This window comes from Castor canadensis, chromosome 8 (genome assembly GCF_047511655.1).
Source record: "Castor canadensis chromosome 8, mCasCan1.hap1v2, whole genome shotgun sequence".
NCBI lineage: Eukaryota > Metazoa > Chordata > Mammalia > Rodentia > Castoridae > Castor > Castor canadensis.
Window position 1 is genome coordinate 132,376,160 of NC_133393.1, and position 13,821 is coordinate 132,389,980.

The following is a 13,821-nucleotide window of genomic DNA, read 5'->3' on the forward strand; positions in this document are numbered from 1 at the left end:
TGGTTATTTTGGAGATGGAAGTCTTACAAACTATTTGCCTGGGCTGGTATTGAACCACAATCCTCCCAAGCTCAGCCTCCCCAGCAGCTAGGATTACAGATGGCACCTGGTGATTCAATCTTCTTGAAGGATTTAAAGATATTGATAAGACATTATGCAAAGCATAGTTATGGTTTAAATATGAAATGTCCCCTACAGACTCATGTGTTGAATGCTTGGTCCCCAGGTTATGGCATTATTTTGGGACGTTCTGGAGGAAGTAATCACTGGGGGTCCTCATTCTTCTCATACCCACCATCATGATCATGATGTTCTACCTCACCATGAGCCCAGAACCAACAAAATCAAGGACTATAGACTGAAATCTCTAAAACCATGAGCTAAAAAAAATCTTTCCTCCTTTTCAGTTGTTTATGTCAGGCATTTTGTTACAGCAATGAAGTCTGACTAACACAATTTATCTGATGTAAAAATGAATAAGTAATCCAACTGGAGACGTTCAAAAGCTGGGAACCATTTCTGATTTCACTGGAATTTCACTAGAGGTGCTTTAAGAAATCTCAACTTGAGTGCTGTGGTAAACTGAATCACCCAGGGTACACTCCTGTCCCTAAGCTGGAAGATGTGCTGAACCTCATGAAAACATGAGGACAGCCCAAGGGGTCTTGAACCAAACCATCTTATGGGGCAGATTCAAAGGACGTATTAAGACATCCTTATGATCGGCGGGAATGTGTACATCTGGGTGAGCCCTACCCCTTCACTAGTTCTACGCTCCACATTTAGGAATCAATCAAAGTGGTGCACTATTACTACATTTCTTCCATCTTCTCTGAGTTTGCTGTGCTTCTTTCCTGGGCTTTGCCTGACACCAATACGCAGCCAAACAGCTCTTACTGAATGGGCCTCATATTGTCAGATAAATGAAAATCTATGCCAACTAGTGATTTAGTCTCCAGCAGAGGCCACCTGTTCCAATTAATGAGATTAAAATAGTATACCACTGACTCTCTGAAGTCAAGTTCAGGCCTTGGCAATGATCAGAATAGCTTTAAAAAGACAGTCAACAGGGACTTTTGACCCTAACACACAGTTGCGTATGCTGGACTAAACAGATTTAGGTGCTGAAGCCTGATTTCTGGAAAGTGCTTATATTCAAATTCCTGTAAAGGGCGGTAGCTCCAGGGCTATTTAATTTCCTCACATTATTACAAGCCTGTATATACATCCTTTTTTTTTGCAGTACTGAACTGAAGGGCTTTGCACTGAGTCACTCTGCCAGCCCCTCCACACACATCTTAATTAGGTTCACCTTCACTTCATTAAAAACCAGAGCTTAGAATTTCTCCTCTACCCATATCTGTCCTTGCCTGAGATTCCTAAAGAATCTCTGCCTTCTAGATGTTCTTCTCTTTTGCCTGCCTCAGTTTATCTCAGTCTGGTCAGAAGGCTACAGAGAACACATCACAGAGATACACATCCGAATGGAGCACAACTCATTTCCAACCTGCTTGGAGGATTTCCATCCAGACAAGACTACCATCCACCTACCAGAGTAGGCTTTTGTTCATCCCAAATAACATTTACACTAAATCAAAACATATTTGGTACATGAAGGACTTAGGGTGCATTATAGGAAATGCACATATGGACAGTCCCTGAATCATGATGGTTTGACTTACAATATTTTGACTTTAGCATGATGTGAAAGCGCTAAGCATTCAGTAGAAACCAGAATTAGAATTTTGATCTTCATGGTCACATGACCATGAAGGCAAACCAGATACTCTACAGTGTAACGGGTTAGGTCCGGATAAGCCCACTGCAAAGTTGAAAATAGGCTAAGTTGAAAATGCATTTTAATGTACTGAACCTACGGAACAACATACTTATATTTGCCTATAGCTGGGAAGAATCATCTAAAACAAAGCCTAGGTTATAATAGTGTTGAAGAGCTCATATAATTTACTGGATGCTATACCAAAAATGAAAACCAAGATGGTTGTATGACTATACTTCTGCACCATTGTAAAGTTAAAAACATCTTAAGCAAAAACATCACAAGTCAAAGATGCTCTGTCTGTGTAAATACACACACATACACACACCTTAAAACCAGGCTGAGAAAACATACATTACAAAAGGGAGATAAAAATCAGGAGGTTAAAAAAAAACAGAAAAGTAAGCAATGCATAATGTCTCATTTAGTTCAGGTGAAACTTAAATCTGAGATTTCTGTTGGCCAAAGTAAAAAAACAGAAATAGTTAATAACTCAAATTTAGCAATATGCAAGGAAGAAAAATGTTTCTAAGCATCTTCTAGGCCATGGGTTTAAAAGTGAGTTATTTCAGGAAGGAATGGAGAGAGAGGCTATATGCAGATGAGTGTTTTCCTAAATGATTCTGCATTACTTTGGCTTTAGGTGGCTTAAGACAGAGCATGAAATAACAAGCCCACAGTGCAGATTATTCTAGCCTCAACCCAATCCAGCTGATTCAGTCCAAGGGAAAGTCTCTGTGGAGTGCTAAGAGCTCCTTGCAATTCGGCAACACTTGCTAATCACTGACTTTAGCACCACAGGCCTCAAACTCAGATCATATTTAGCTAGAGTAGTAACACCGATACTTTAAAAACAAATGTAAGCTTTAGGAGTGAACCGATTTAGCAATATTAAATAAATAATAGTACAGGTGGTATCAAGCTTCATGTAGGCGGTGTGGGAATGACTGAGGTCTGGGAAACTGCGGTAGTCCACAATGACTCAACGTAAGAATAACCAATGCTACACCTGTCATAGGTTTCCCAACACCACTTCCCATGGTTGCTCACACACACATCCGGCAAGTGGAAGGGGTGACATCGAAGTTGGACTCAAGTCCACATTCTTAACCCTCCTCTTGTTCTTCAAAGCCACCAGAGATCTAGCAGCCGAGAGAGTGATGCTGGAGACAAGGAGAAAGAGGTGGCCACACAACATGTAAAAAGGTGGTGACTGAGGAAGCACCCCAGGCATCTGGGTGAGGGATAGGCCGTGTAAGAAAGTATCAACAAGGAATGGGGAGAGGGAATGTTGAGAGAATGACATTGGACAAACAGACATGAGGGACCTGTGGAATACTAGGTGGAGATGCCTGGTATTATGCGTGAAAGTCACACTGTACTCCCAGGATGGCTCGAGTCAGTCTATAAGATAGAAGTCACATGGGTTTCCCTCAGGGGGCACTGCACTGGGACTGGCACTGGGCATGCCATCTTTGAACAGGCCATTACATAGTCTTCCCTTCTCCTCCAGCACTGGAGCATATGATATTTTCTTAAGTCAAGAACCAAATGAAGTTTTTGGTTTGGATTAAGGAACAGTGTTACATTAAAGTTATATACTGGCTGAGATATCCCTAATCTAAAAATTTGAAATGCTCTAAAATTTGAAGTTTTTGAATGCCAACATAACTGATGTCACAAGTGGAAAATTCCACACATGAACATTATGTGATGGTCACAGTCAAAACACAGGTATACAGAAAATACTATGTGCAAAAGACTGGCAAGGTGTGTGTCTTAAGAATCTAGAGCACGCATCTGAGTAGGTGCCCGATGGAAGCTGTGCACGTCCATCTGCAAGCATTCAACTGGTTGCTAGGACTGACTGAGCTGCCCAACAAGCTTATTAAAACCAGGCTGCTTAAAGTACTCACCATGGAGGCAGAGAGGGAGGTGGTTAAGAACCAAACTTGAATTAGAGAAAACTGGATTGAAGTCTTAGCTCTATCATCATTTCCTAATAGCCACAAGACCTTAGACAAATTCTGAACCTGCCTGGGCCTGAGCCTCCTCATCTGTGATGTGGAGCTCAGGTGGGCCACGGTGACAATCAAGGAGGTAGTGCATGTGAAGTAGTCACTAAGCAGTCAGTACACAGCAGCCACTGAGGTTACTGCATTCTTTTCCTGTAAGCTCTTTTGCCTCCTTACAGAAGAATGATCAACAAGCACACTGTTTTCCCTCAAGCAGCATCACTTCCAAGTCAATGCACTGGTGGCATTATGCACAAATCATATGTCCTGATGTTCCTCTTCTAAGGAATGAAAAGTCCTCACTCTGATTCACAGTACAGTGATTCATGGTTCTCTTCCTTTTCTCTCGCCACCCCCTCCACTGAAAACACAAAAACATAATTAAGAAACAGCAGGGCTGATTCTCTGAGTCAAGAGGTGGGCAATTTTCATCTGGGACTTGGTTGCTCTGACCCTTTCAGCAGCCCTGGAAATCCAGGCAAAGGGTCTGCAGCAAAACACATCCTGGGATCCAACTCAGTAGCAGCTGCCTTGGTGCCATACAGGGGATGTGACAGGCGTGAGTGCTGGTGGTGGCTGGCAATTCATTCTCCTCTCAAGGGAGAACCAGCGAGCCTGCAGCAAAGCACAGCTCAAAAAACACATGCCTCATCAATCAATCCATTCTAACTGTAAGAAAAATCTGCTGAGACACTCACCATTATTCACAGTCTCTTTAATGGACTCCAGAATGAAACAAATCACTGCTTAGAACAGTGCTCACAAACTAGTCACTTTTAGTGGATCAGTGTCACCTACCATGAAGGTCTGTTTCCACTCGCCCAATTTCCTGCCCTGAAAGTAAGCACACAATCATCGACGTACTACATCACTGCCTAACCAGTTCCACTGTGAGGTACCCATCCTCCTCTGCCTGACTGCCTTAGAGCCATTACTCATTTTGCAGGGTAAACCTGTTTCTAATGCACAGAGCACTTCGAGATGTGTTGCAGGTGTTATTCATGTTCCACCCAGGTTTTACGTCAGGTATCAAACACTTCTGCACTTATTACTACCAATTCCTTCTGTAAATGGCAAGGATTTTGCCTTGGGACAATAGTTATTATACCCACCAGGTATTAAGCTTCCAGACAGACCAAGCTGTTTAATTTACTACTGCATTCTTCCTGATGTCTGGAATAGCAGCTGGCATGCAGGAGGTGCTCAATAAGGATTGGCTAAGTGAAGTATCAAAGTGACCCTCAAAATGCCAGGTGCTATAGATCATAAGCACATATAAGCCACAAATATGAGAGCAGTGTGACCAGCAACATACCATGGTACAAAATACTGGCTACACTTTTCACAAAATGAGGAGTCTTTCCACTTTCAAGCTTATGAACCCTTCTTTTGCAGTAAGAATATATAAGAAAGTACGTTTACCATCTATTGAGTTCTTATTGTGCACCAGGCATTGAGTTACTTAATTTATTCCTTGTAACACCTGTACTGTGCAGATGAGGAATCTGAAGTGTAGAATGATTACTGAATCCGGGTGACATGATAGTGGTCCGCACTAGAGCAAGACCTGTCTTCTGGGGCTGAGCCTAATGAAAGGGGTCTTCATGGACAATAACCTAGTTCTTATAGGCATGATGGAAAAGAAGCTGGTGAAGGTTCCAAGTGGCTGAACTAAGGTGAGGCATGATTGGGTGGTATGGAAGGAAGGGACCAATTCCAGAAAAATGTCAAAGAAAGATCCAGTGTTATCACTGGTAGGTTAGAGAGATGAGGGAAGAGTAGGCACTCAAGATGACTAGCAGTTCTAGCCAGGTGTGGTGGCTCACACCTGTAATCCCAGTTACTCCCAAGGCAGAGATCTAGAGACTTGAAGGTCAAGGCCAGCCTGGGCAAAAAAAGTTAGGGAGACTCCCATCTCAGTCAATAAGCTGGGTATGGTGGCCCATACCTGTGATACTACCTATGCAGGAGGTCACAAGTAAGAGGATCACAGTCTAATCCTGGGCAAAAAAATAAGACTTCACCTGAAAAATAACTAAAGCAAAAAAAAAAAAAACCAAAAACAAAAAAACCGGAGTGGGGGCTGGCGGTATGGCTCAAGTACTAAAGCACCTACCCAGCAAGCGTGAGGCCCTGAATTCAAACCCCAGTACCACCAAAAAAGAGATGACTAGAAGTTCTGATTAGTGATGGTGCCAACAGAGTAAGGAAAATGATTCATTTTACATACAGATAAAAATGGCTAACATGCAATCCTTAAAAGCTTTTTTCTTTACTTTCTTATTTCAGACTAACATTATGTCTTATGGATTGCTAACCAACGTCTCAAGGAAGGTTATTAGGACCTTGTCTGGTAGTCACCCAGTTGGGAAGTGCATAGAGCCAGCACACAATTCAAATCTGCCTGACACTGGAATTACAGCTGTTCATAGCTACAACCCAGTGGCTCAAAGTGACATTTTGGAATATTTACAATGAGAGTCAATGAACAAAAATTTAATTCACACATAATTGGTTAACAAAACCCAGTTGCTATATAGAAAGCAGACTGCCTGTATTCTTAAAAAGATGATAGGCTTTTACTATCTAGGGCGTGAAAAAAACAAGTAGGATTCTAATTATGTATGCTCTTTCTTTTAAAGTAGAGAGATGCTATGTGTGTCAAGTTAACAAGCACCATTTCTGAGTTTTACAAGATGAAGTTTAAAAATGTGAATGATCCTGACTTGTTAGCCTAGAGACAACCACAGAATTCATTAGTTCCATTTCATTTTTGCTGAGGAGGAAAAAATCTAGGTTAGTCCACCTGGCTGTAAAAATAGACATCTGCAGTGTTAAAATAGTACATTATCTCATTATTACTCCAGTCTCAAAGGCTTAAACAAGCCCAACCAAAGAGATGTGTATTTCCCTGTTACCTCAACAGGGCATCAATTTTGAATGAGAAAAATGAGCATTCTTCTCATAGAGTACCCTCTTCCTGGAGGAAAGGCATACACCTGAAAGTCCCTCTTTTCCATGCAGCCCCAGTTGTTATTAGCGTTTTAGGGGAGCTAATTTACCAAATGAGACTATATAAGGGTTCTTTTAAAATTCTATACTAGTTTATTCCCAAGGAGAGGGTGACATCAAGAAATTAAGCCTGAATACCATTTGATGTTTTCCTTTCACATCACATAGTTTCTGGGTGTAAGGGGAAAAAAGTCTTCATAGCTGCATTTAATTGAATTCTATAAAACAGGAGCTAGTACCCTCTAATGGGATGAAGCTTTTCTGTGCAGGAAAATTGCTTTTGCTTTCCCTTCATTACTGCAGACTTATTGCAGCCTTAAGGACAGGCTCGAAATTACATCAGCCTCACTTGAGAAAAGCTCTTAATATATTTACAAAGATTTCCTGGTTCTAATTCCTTGCTGTCTCAAAAATACCCTCCATGCCCCCCCCCCAAAAAAACCCCACACTCAAGAGGTTTAAACTGGGATCTCAAGAAGTCCAATGTCACTGCTATAGAACCTGTAGTTTTAGGGTCTACTGAACTTCTGGCCTTCCTCACTGATTTCTTCTAGTCCTTACTAGCTCTCATTTGCCCAATTAGGCTAATTTACAATAATGGGTAGGTAGTGTCTAATTCAGTACTACCTGGTCTACTTACAAATCAGTTATTTCCCAGCTGGTAAAACAATGTAACAATGTAGTAGAGTTTTGTTTGTTTTCTGGCAGGTATTGGGGTTTTGAACTCAGGGCCTCATGCTTAGTAGACAGGCGCACAGCACTTGAACCCCTCCACCAGCCCTTTTTTGTGATGGGTTTTTTCGAGTTAGGGTCTCAAGAACTATTTGCCTGGGCTGGCTTCCAACTATGATCCCCCTGATCTCTGCCTCCCTAGTAGCTAGGAATACAGGTGTGTGAGCCACCAGCACCGGGAGTGGACCAGGTAACAACAATGTAAGCAGGATTTGAAAGAAAAATAAAGAAATCCCTTTCACATCAGATCCCACTACATTCATGGAAAAGACAGGTGTGCCAATAGAGCAGTAGCAGATACAGCAAAGATGAGCTAAGTCTGCAGGTTGTTACATGTGGCTTCACCGCTTTCCATCTGAGTACATGAGAAAGAGGACCTCATGTCCATCTCCAGGTGATGAAGAGTTTTGGAAAGTTCCATGAGTTTTGCCGATAGCTTAAATAGGCTCACAGTGAGCCATCAGCCCTCAAAGATTACTAGTCTTGTGGTTTATACGAAGATCATCACAGTCGTGAGCAGAGAATTCAAGTTTCCACATCTTTGCTAGCCTGAAATTTCTTCTGTCAACTGCAACATTAGTTTTCTAGACTCCTCTCAATTGCAAATGCATTAGGAAAAGATCTTTTCCTTCATCCTCCAAGAAACTTCTAACTGTGGGTAATCAAAAATCTTTTCAGGTTTTCTTCCAAATAAAGGTTCTTGTTATTTGCATAAGAAATTGTTGCGAAACTTTCTAAGAAAGTGCAAAAATAAGGGAAACCGGGGGTGGGGGGTGGGGGTAAGGGGCGGTGGGTGAGTGCTGTAAAAAATTTTAACTCATTCACTTCAAATGATTCACAAGTACTAAAGAGAATACAGGGCTCATTACTTCAGTTCTGGGACAATCAACTACCACTTGGAATTATGACTGAACGTTCAAATCCTGCAAAGGGACAGTGACACATGCCCATCACTATGGTCAGTACTTCCATCTGGCTGGTGTCTGGATCTTGGAGGTGGCAGGCCAAGAAACAGCAAACTCTACCCCCGTGAACTTTACACAGGGAAGGTGACACTTGTCCCCCAGTTGTGTGACAAGTGAGGAGCTGGTGGCTCCAAGAACTCCAGGTACCTCCAGCCAGAACAGAGGCCGGGGTGGAAGAGGTGTTTAAATGGCACTAGAAGTAGCCCAGAGAAGGGATAAAGGAGTCTCGCATCAAGACGGGAAGGCCAAGTTGTCCCGGGGAGGGTGAGGCTTGCTGTCCCCCGCGGAGAGGCCAGCGCTCGGGCTGCGGCCTCCGTCTTTACCCTAAAGCACTACGGGGCTCGTCTCCGCAGCTTGCTCAAAGAGCTATTTTCGCCCACAGCCAAAATCAGCAACAGCAAATTACACTGCAAACAATGGAGAGGGCGCCTGCTCTGCACGGCTCCAAACTCCGGAGAAAGGGGGAGAGAGAGAGAGAGAGAGAGAGGAAAGAGAGCGAGGCAGCGCCAAAACGGACTTTCCACTTGGGCAGCGCGCTCGGGCCGGCGGCGCAGCACCGCGCGCGGGCGGGAGCTGCGGCCACCGCGGAGAGGTGCGGAGAGGTGGGGCGCGCGGCGAAGCCGGGGCGCCGGCTGCCTGGTGCCCCGGGATGCCCGGGCGCGGGGAGGGCGCTCCCTGGCGGGGAGGGCGGCGGAGCGCCGGCCGTCGGGGGGCCCCGACAGCGCGCGGGGACAGGCGGGTGGCACAACTCCTCAGCTCGGCGACTCCGACGTCCCTCCGGTTCGCTCAGAGTCGGGAAAGCGGGGACCCCCGCCGCGGGGGAGGGGGATTGCGAGAGTTCGCAGACGCGGAGCCAACCCCCACCCTCCCCCATCATCGGTCCCCTCCCCAGCCCACCGCCCCTCCCTGTCCGCGGTTCTCACCCGCCTCTTGCAGCGGTGGTGCCGGCCGGGATCCGAGTAGGTTCGGTCCACCGTGAGCGCCGTGTCGCTGCCCGGCATGTCGGCGCCCGGGCTGGGAACTTTCCCCGGGTCAGCGCGCCGCTAGCTGCCGGCAGAGCTCGGGCTCAAGCCCGGGAGCCGCGGCCGAGGGGGCGGCGCGGGCGGCTGCAGCTGTTGCCGACACCCGCCCGCTCGGCCGCCCTGCGCCGCCCGCCGCCGCCGCCGCCGCCTTCGCCGCGGGGTGGGGGGAGGGGGGCGGGGAGCTCGCAGGCTCCGCCCCTTCCCCGCGCCCCGCCCCTCGCCCGGAGCCCAGACCCTCCAGCGACAATTTCTCTCCTTTCCCTGGCTCGAACTTGGTTGCACCTCCTCCCCTCGCTGCCCGCTTTCTCCTCCAATGCTGAGCGACATTTGCACTGGTTGTTTACTGATTTGTAGGTTTCTGATAAAAGATGGCTTTGAGGACAACATGTTGCCTCTTGCTTTAAGTGCTTCCTTTTAGGTTCTTCATTCAACAGGCACTTATGCGCAGCTTCCCTGAACCCGATGGTGGGCTAGGGACCTGAGACTGAAAGCAAAGACGAGAGGCCGTTTCTTCCCTCCTTGTGATTCCACTGAGCACTTCCATTTAAACTAGATCCCATTGTGTTGTGTGTTTGAATTCTGCATGTCTGACTCACAGTGTTGTAAGCTACTTGAAAGTCCGAACGTTATCTTTTCATTTTAGTATTCCATAGTCCCAGTGCACATCACTGCCCACAAGGAATTTGGAGTCTGCATGAAAGAGGGCTGATTGGTGAGCAATTAAACATGAGCGTTTTAAACTACAATTCTGAACACCTGTTCTGGGGTCTGGTTATGCAAGGCATTCCAGTGGGAGACTGAGCTGCTCTCCAGGGCCCAGAGTGCACTGTGACCTGCCTAGCTATAGAAAAGGATGCTCTCCTCCCTTCAAAGGGCTGAGGGGAGAGGAGAGCAGGCTGAAGGAAAATATAGAGGTGCATTTGGAAAACCTGAAGTCATCAGTTCAGAGCATGTCTTCAAGAACTGAGGAACATGGCAGGAAAGTGGAGACTATGCAGGGCTATACTTTTGAGGGTAAGAAATTCAGCCTCATTTTGCAGATATTGGGCAGCTGCCCAACGACATCAGATGGAAATGTAAGAAGGCGTATCTGACAGTGGTGTGAAGCACAGATTATAGACAGGTGAGGAGCCCTGGTTAGAGGACCACTGCAAAGACTGAAGAACAACCCAAATTTCTTTGGGTGACCAAATATGGCACCTCCACCCAGCAGAATATTAGGTAAGTGTAATAGAATGAGGCGGCTCTCTATGTATAGCTATGGAATTATTCCTAGCACATACAGTTAAGTGAAAAAGCAGTGTGCAAAATAATATATATGGCATTCTACCATTTATGTAAAAATGGAATATATGTGTATGTATGTGTGTGCAGCACTTATATGCATAGCTTATTTCTGGGAGGATAAGCAAGAAACTACAGAAACAGACAAGAAACTGAAGCCAGGACAGAGGGATCTAGGTAGCTAGAAGGCAGAGATGGAGATTTTTTTTTTTTGAGTATGTATGCTTCTTAATCTTGAATGCTTGCTTGTATTATTAGCATATATTAATTAATCAAAAAAGTAAAATATGTTTGAGTAAAGAAGATAAAACTACTAAAACCAACCTAAAAAGAAACAGAAAACTTAGTCCTAAAGCCATTTGAGGAATTAAACCAACAGTTTAAAAATACCTCCTTCCCCAGCCCACATGAGGCCTATGGAGTTTTTTTCAGGTAAGAAGAGCGATATTAAATGTTGGGGGTGGGATGCAGATGCAGAGGGAGATTTTGGCCATGGTAGCCAGAGATGTCCCATGGTAAGACAATATTTGAGCAGAGCCTTGGGAAGTGAGGGAGCCAGTAATGTAGACATCCGGAAATTTCAGGCAGAGTAGCAATCAAGGTCCCTGAAGCAGGAACACTTTGGGTGTTCAAGGGAGAGCAAGGAGGCCACTCACTGTTCCCTGGGAAGGCCACAAAAGATGAAGCCAAAGATGTTTTCAGAACCAGGTCATACAGGGCCTCTTAGGCCATTTTAAGAACTTGATTTTTGGGGAAAAGGAGGGGTGTTAAGAAAGAGTAATATAAATGGAATGAATCTGATCTAATTACATTATATGTGTGCATGTAAATACCACCATGAAACCCTTTGCAATAATTAATAATTTAAAAAAGAACTGTGACTTTGAGAAAGCTGGAAAGATTTGGGATTTTTGAGAAAAGCAGTGGTATGATTTGCCTTTTCATTTATCGAGGGGGAGAAGATCCCTACCTCACAGCATATACAAAAGGTAAGAACAGATAAAATGAAGATCTAATGAAGAAAAAACTTAAGTCATAGAAAGAAGGTCCCAGAATGCTTAAACCATAAAGCCTGACACCATAAAACATTTTAAGCCTCTATATTTGAAAAGATACTCAAGTAGAAAAATAAGCCACTGAACTTTAACTAAAAAAAAAATCAGTATGGGTGAATTTCACACACAATACTGAGAAACAAACAAAAGCAAACTATGAAAAATTACCTGCAGTGAGAGCCTCTTCATGTAAAGTTAAAAATTGTAGAGATTCGCCAGGTGGTGTGGTGCACAACTATAATCCCAGCTGAGGCAGGAGGGTACTGAGCTTGAGGCCAGCCTGAGCCACACAGTGATCCTCTGCTGAGAGACAGGGAGGGAGAAAAAAGGGGGATGGAGAGAGATTAAAACTAAAAATATAGAAAGCTAAGCAAGTGATTCTTTTAAGAAAACACAGATACATAGTTAAACTATTAAGAAAAAGCAAGAGCAAGGTGAATACGAATCTCAGAACAGTACTCATCTCTGGTAGGGAAATGAAAAAGGATTCAACAGGAGATGGGTATAAGATTATAAATTATACTCCTTAAACGACTGTTGGTTCCCAGAGCGTATAGTTATTCATACATACATGTATACAATCTTTCAGAATAATTTAAAAATATAACAGCAAGACATTTGATTATTTTATCCTTAATTCTGAAGCTCAAGCTACTAGTGCCTTCTCAAATAAGCATAATAGTACTTTGCTAATATAAAGTTTGATAATGTGAGGTAGTCTATTATTGTTAATTTAAGTCATTACGTCATCTCAATCTTTCAAAAGATGTCTTGAAAATCTTTGAGAGTCCATCTCTGGGTTTCCCTCTCATCTGTGCCCAATACCCTACTGTTTGTTTTGTTTTCAGCTTCTTAGAACTTTAGGAAGTACTTTAGCAGGTGTGTGTGTGTGTGTGTGTGTGTGTGTGCACGCACTGAGAGAGGCCAGCCCTCAGTGATGTCTGACAAACCAAGGTAGGGCCAGGGTCAGTGGTCCCACAGGCGGCACGTTCCATTTCTGTTACTACCTTGATGCTCGTAGAACTCCATCCTGGAATGCTGACCTTCCATAGCAAGAATGAATTAAAGCCTTATCAGGCTCACTTAAATGTCAATTAACAGAGATGTTCTTTTTTAGATCATTCAGATGTATTTCATAACCGAGGTGCCCAAAAGCTGCTCTGCTGGGCACTCATACAATATATATATATTTTTAAATATACTAATTAAATAGCACAAGAGCAAGCTCCCCAGAAAAGAAAGAAAACAAGCAGTGCTCATCACCATCTGACTCCTTTTGGGAAGTGGAACCTGAGGGGAAATAGACATCCCTTCCTTTGGAGGCGATGCTGTTGCCTCTGTCTGCAAAAAGTAATGAAAAATAACCTAGGATGTGAAATAAGAATTTACTTCCAAAGTGTAAGGAACACATGTCAGCAGATATTAAGCACCAAAGAAGCAGAGCAGGTTCAAAGTTTGAAATGATGAAACAAAGCTTCATAAAAGCAACAGGATTTCACGTGACTTTTGTGGTGTGTAGACTTGTTGATTTTGTCTGCCCAGCATCCAGGGGCCTCTTATCCTGGAAACAGTGCTTAGATCTTTTGAGACCTTTAGCTCTACTTTTAGGTGAGAGTAGAGACCACTTCTACCCTGGCTCCAGAAAAGGTGTGTGATCCAGCCTTAGCCAATCAGTCATTGTGACTTATGCAAGGATAGGCACATGACTTCATCAGAGCCAATCAGAGCCACTGTGGAGATAGCTGGAGCTGCTGGGAAAGAGCTATCCCTTCAGTGGGCATTGCTAGGTTGGGACAGGGTAAGCCTGCTGCCACTGTACAAAGACAGCCTCCCTGGGAAAGTGGAACCATGAAGTGAAGAAAGGCTCCTTACTGAATTGGATTGTTAGAGCACAGGACCCAGTTTTTGCCATTGCCTATTGCTGCATGACAAACCACTCTGTAACGTGTTGGCATA

The 13,821-nt window shown here is 44.2% G+C and overlaps 1 protein-coding gene and 1 long non-coding RNA gene across 7 annotated transcripts in view; one reads left to right on the forward strand and one right to left on the reverse strand.

Annotated features, from left to right (window-relative positions):
* LOC141425816 (uncharacterized) overlaps positions 1 to 7,459 on the forward strand; it is a 28,301-nt gene extending 20,842 nt beyond the window's left edge. The window contains exon 4 of the long non-coding RNA XR_012450953.1: positions 227 to 7,459. This is a non-coding gene — a long non-coding RNA (uncharacterized lncRNA). The remainder of the gene's footprint in view (positions 1 to 226) is intronic.
* Positions 1 to 13,821, reverse strand: part of Tmcc3 (transmembrane and coiled-coil domain family 3) — a 269,620-nt gene that overhangs the window by 64,088 nt on the left and 191,711 nt on the right. Inside the window, exon 1 of one of the 6 annotated variants that reach the window (XM_074084133.1) lies at positions 9,428 to 9,646. The exons of 4 other annotated variants lie outside the window; for them this stretch is intronic. In XM_074084133.1, coding sequence (XP_073940234.1) covers positions 9,428 to 9,505 — 78 coding nt within the window. In that variant the 5' untranslated portion in view covers positions 9,506 to 9,646. Of the gene's footprint in view, positions 1 to 9,427; positions 9,647 to 13,821 lie in introns of those variants that run through there. One more of the 6 variants, XM_074084139.1, reaches the window with a different exon arrangement.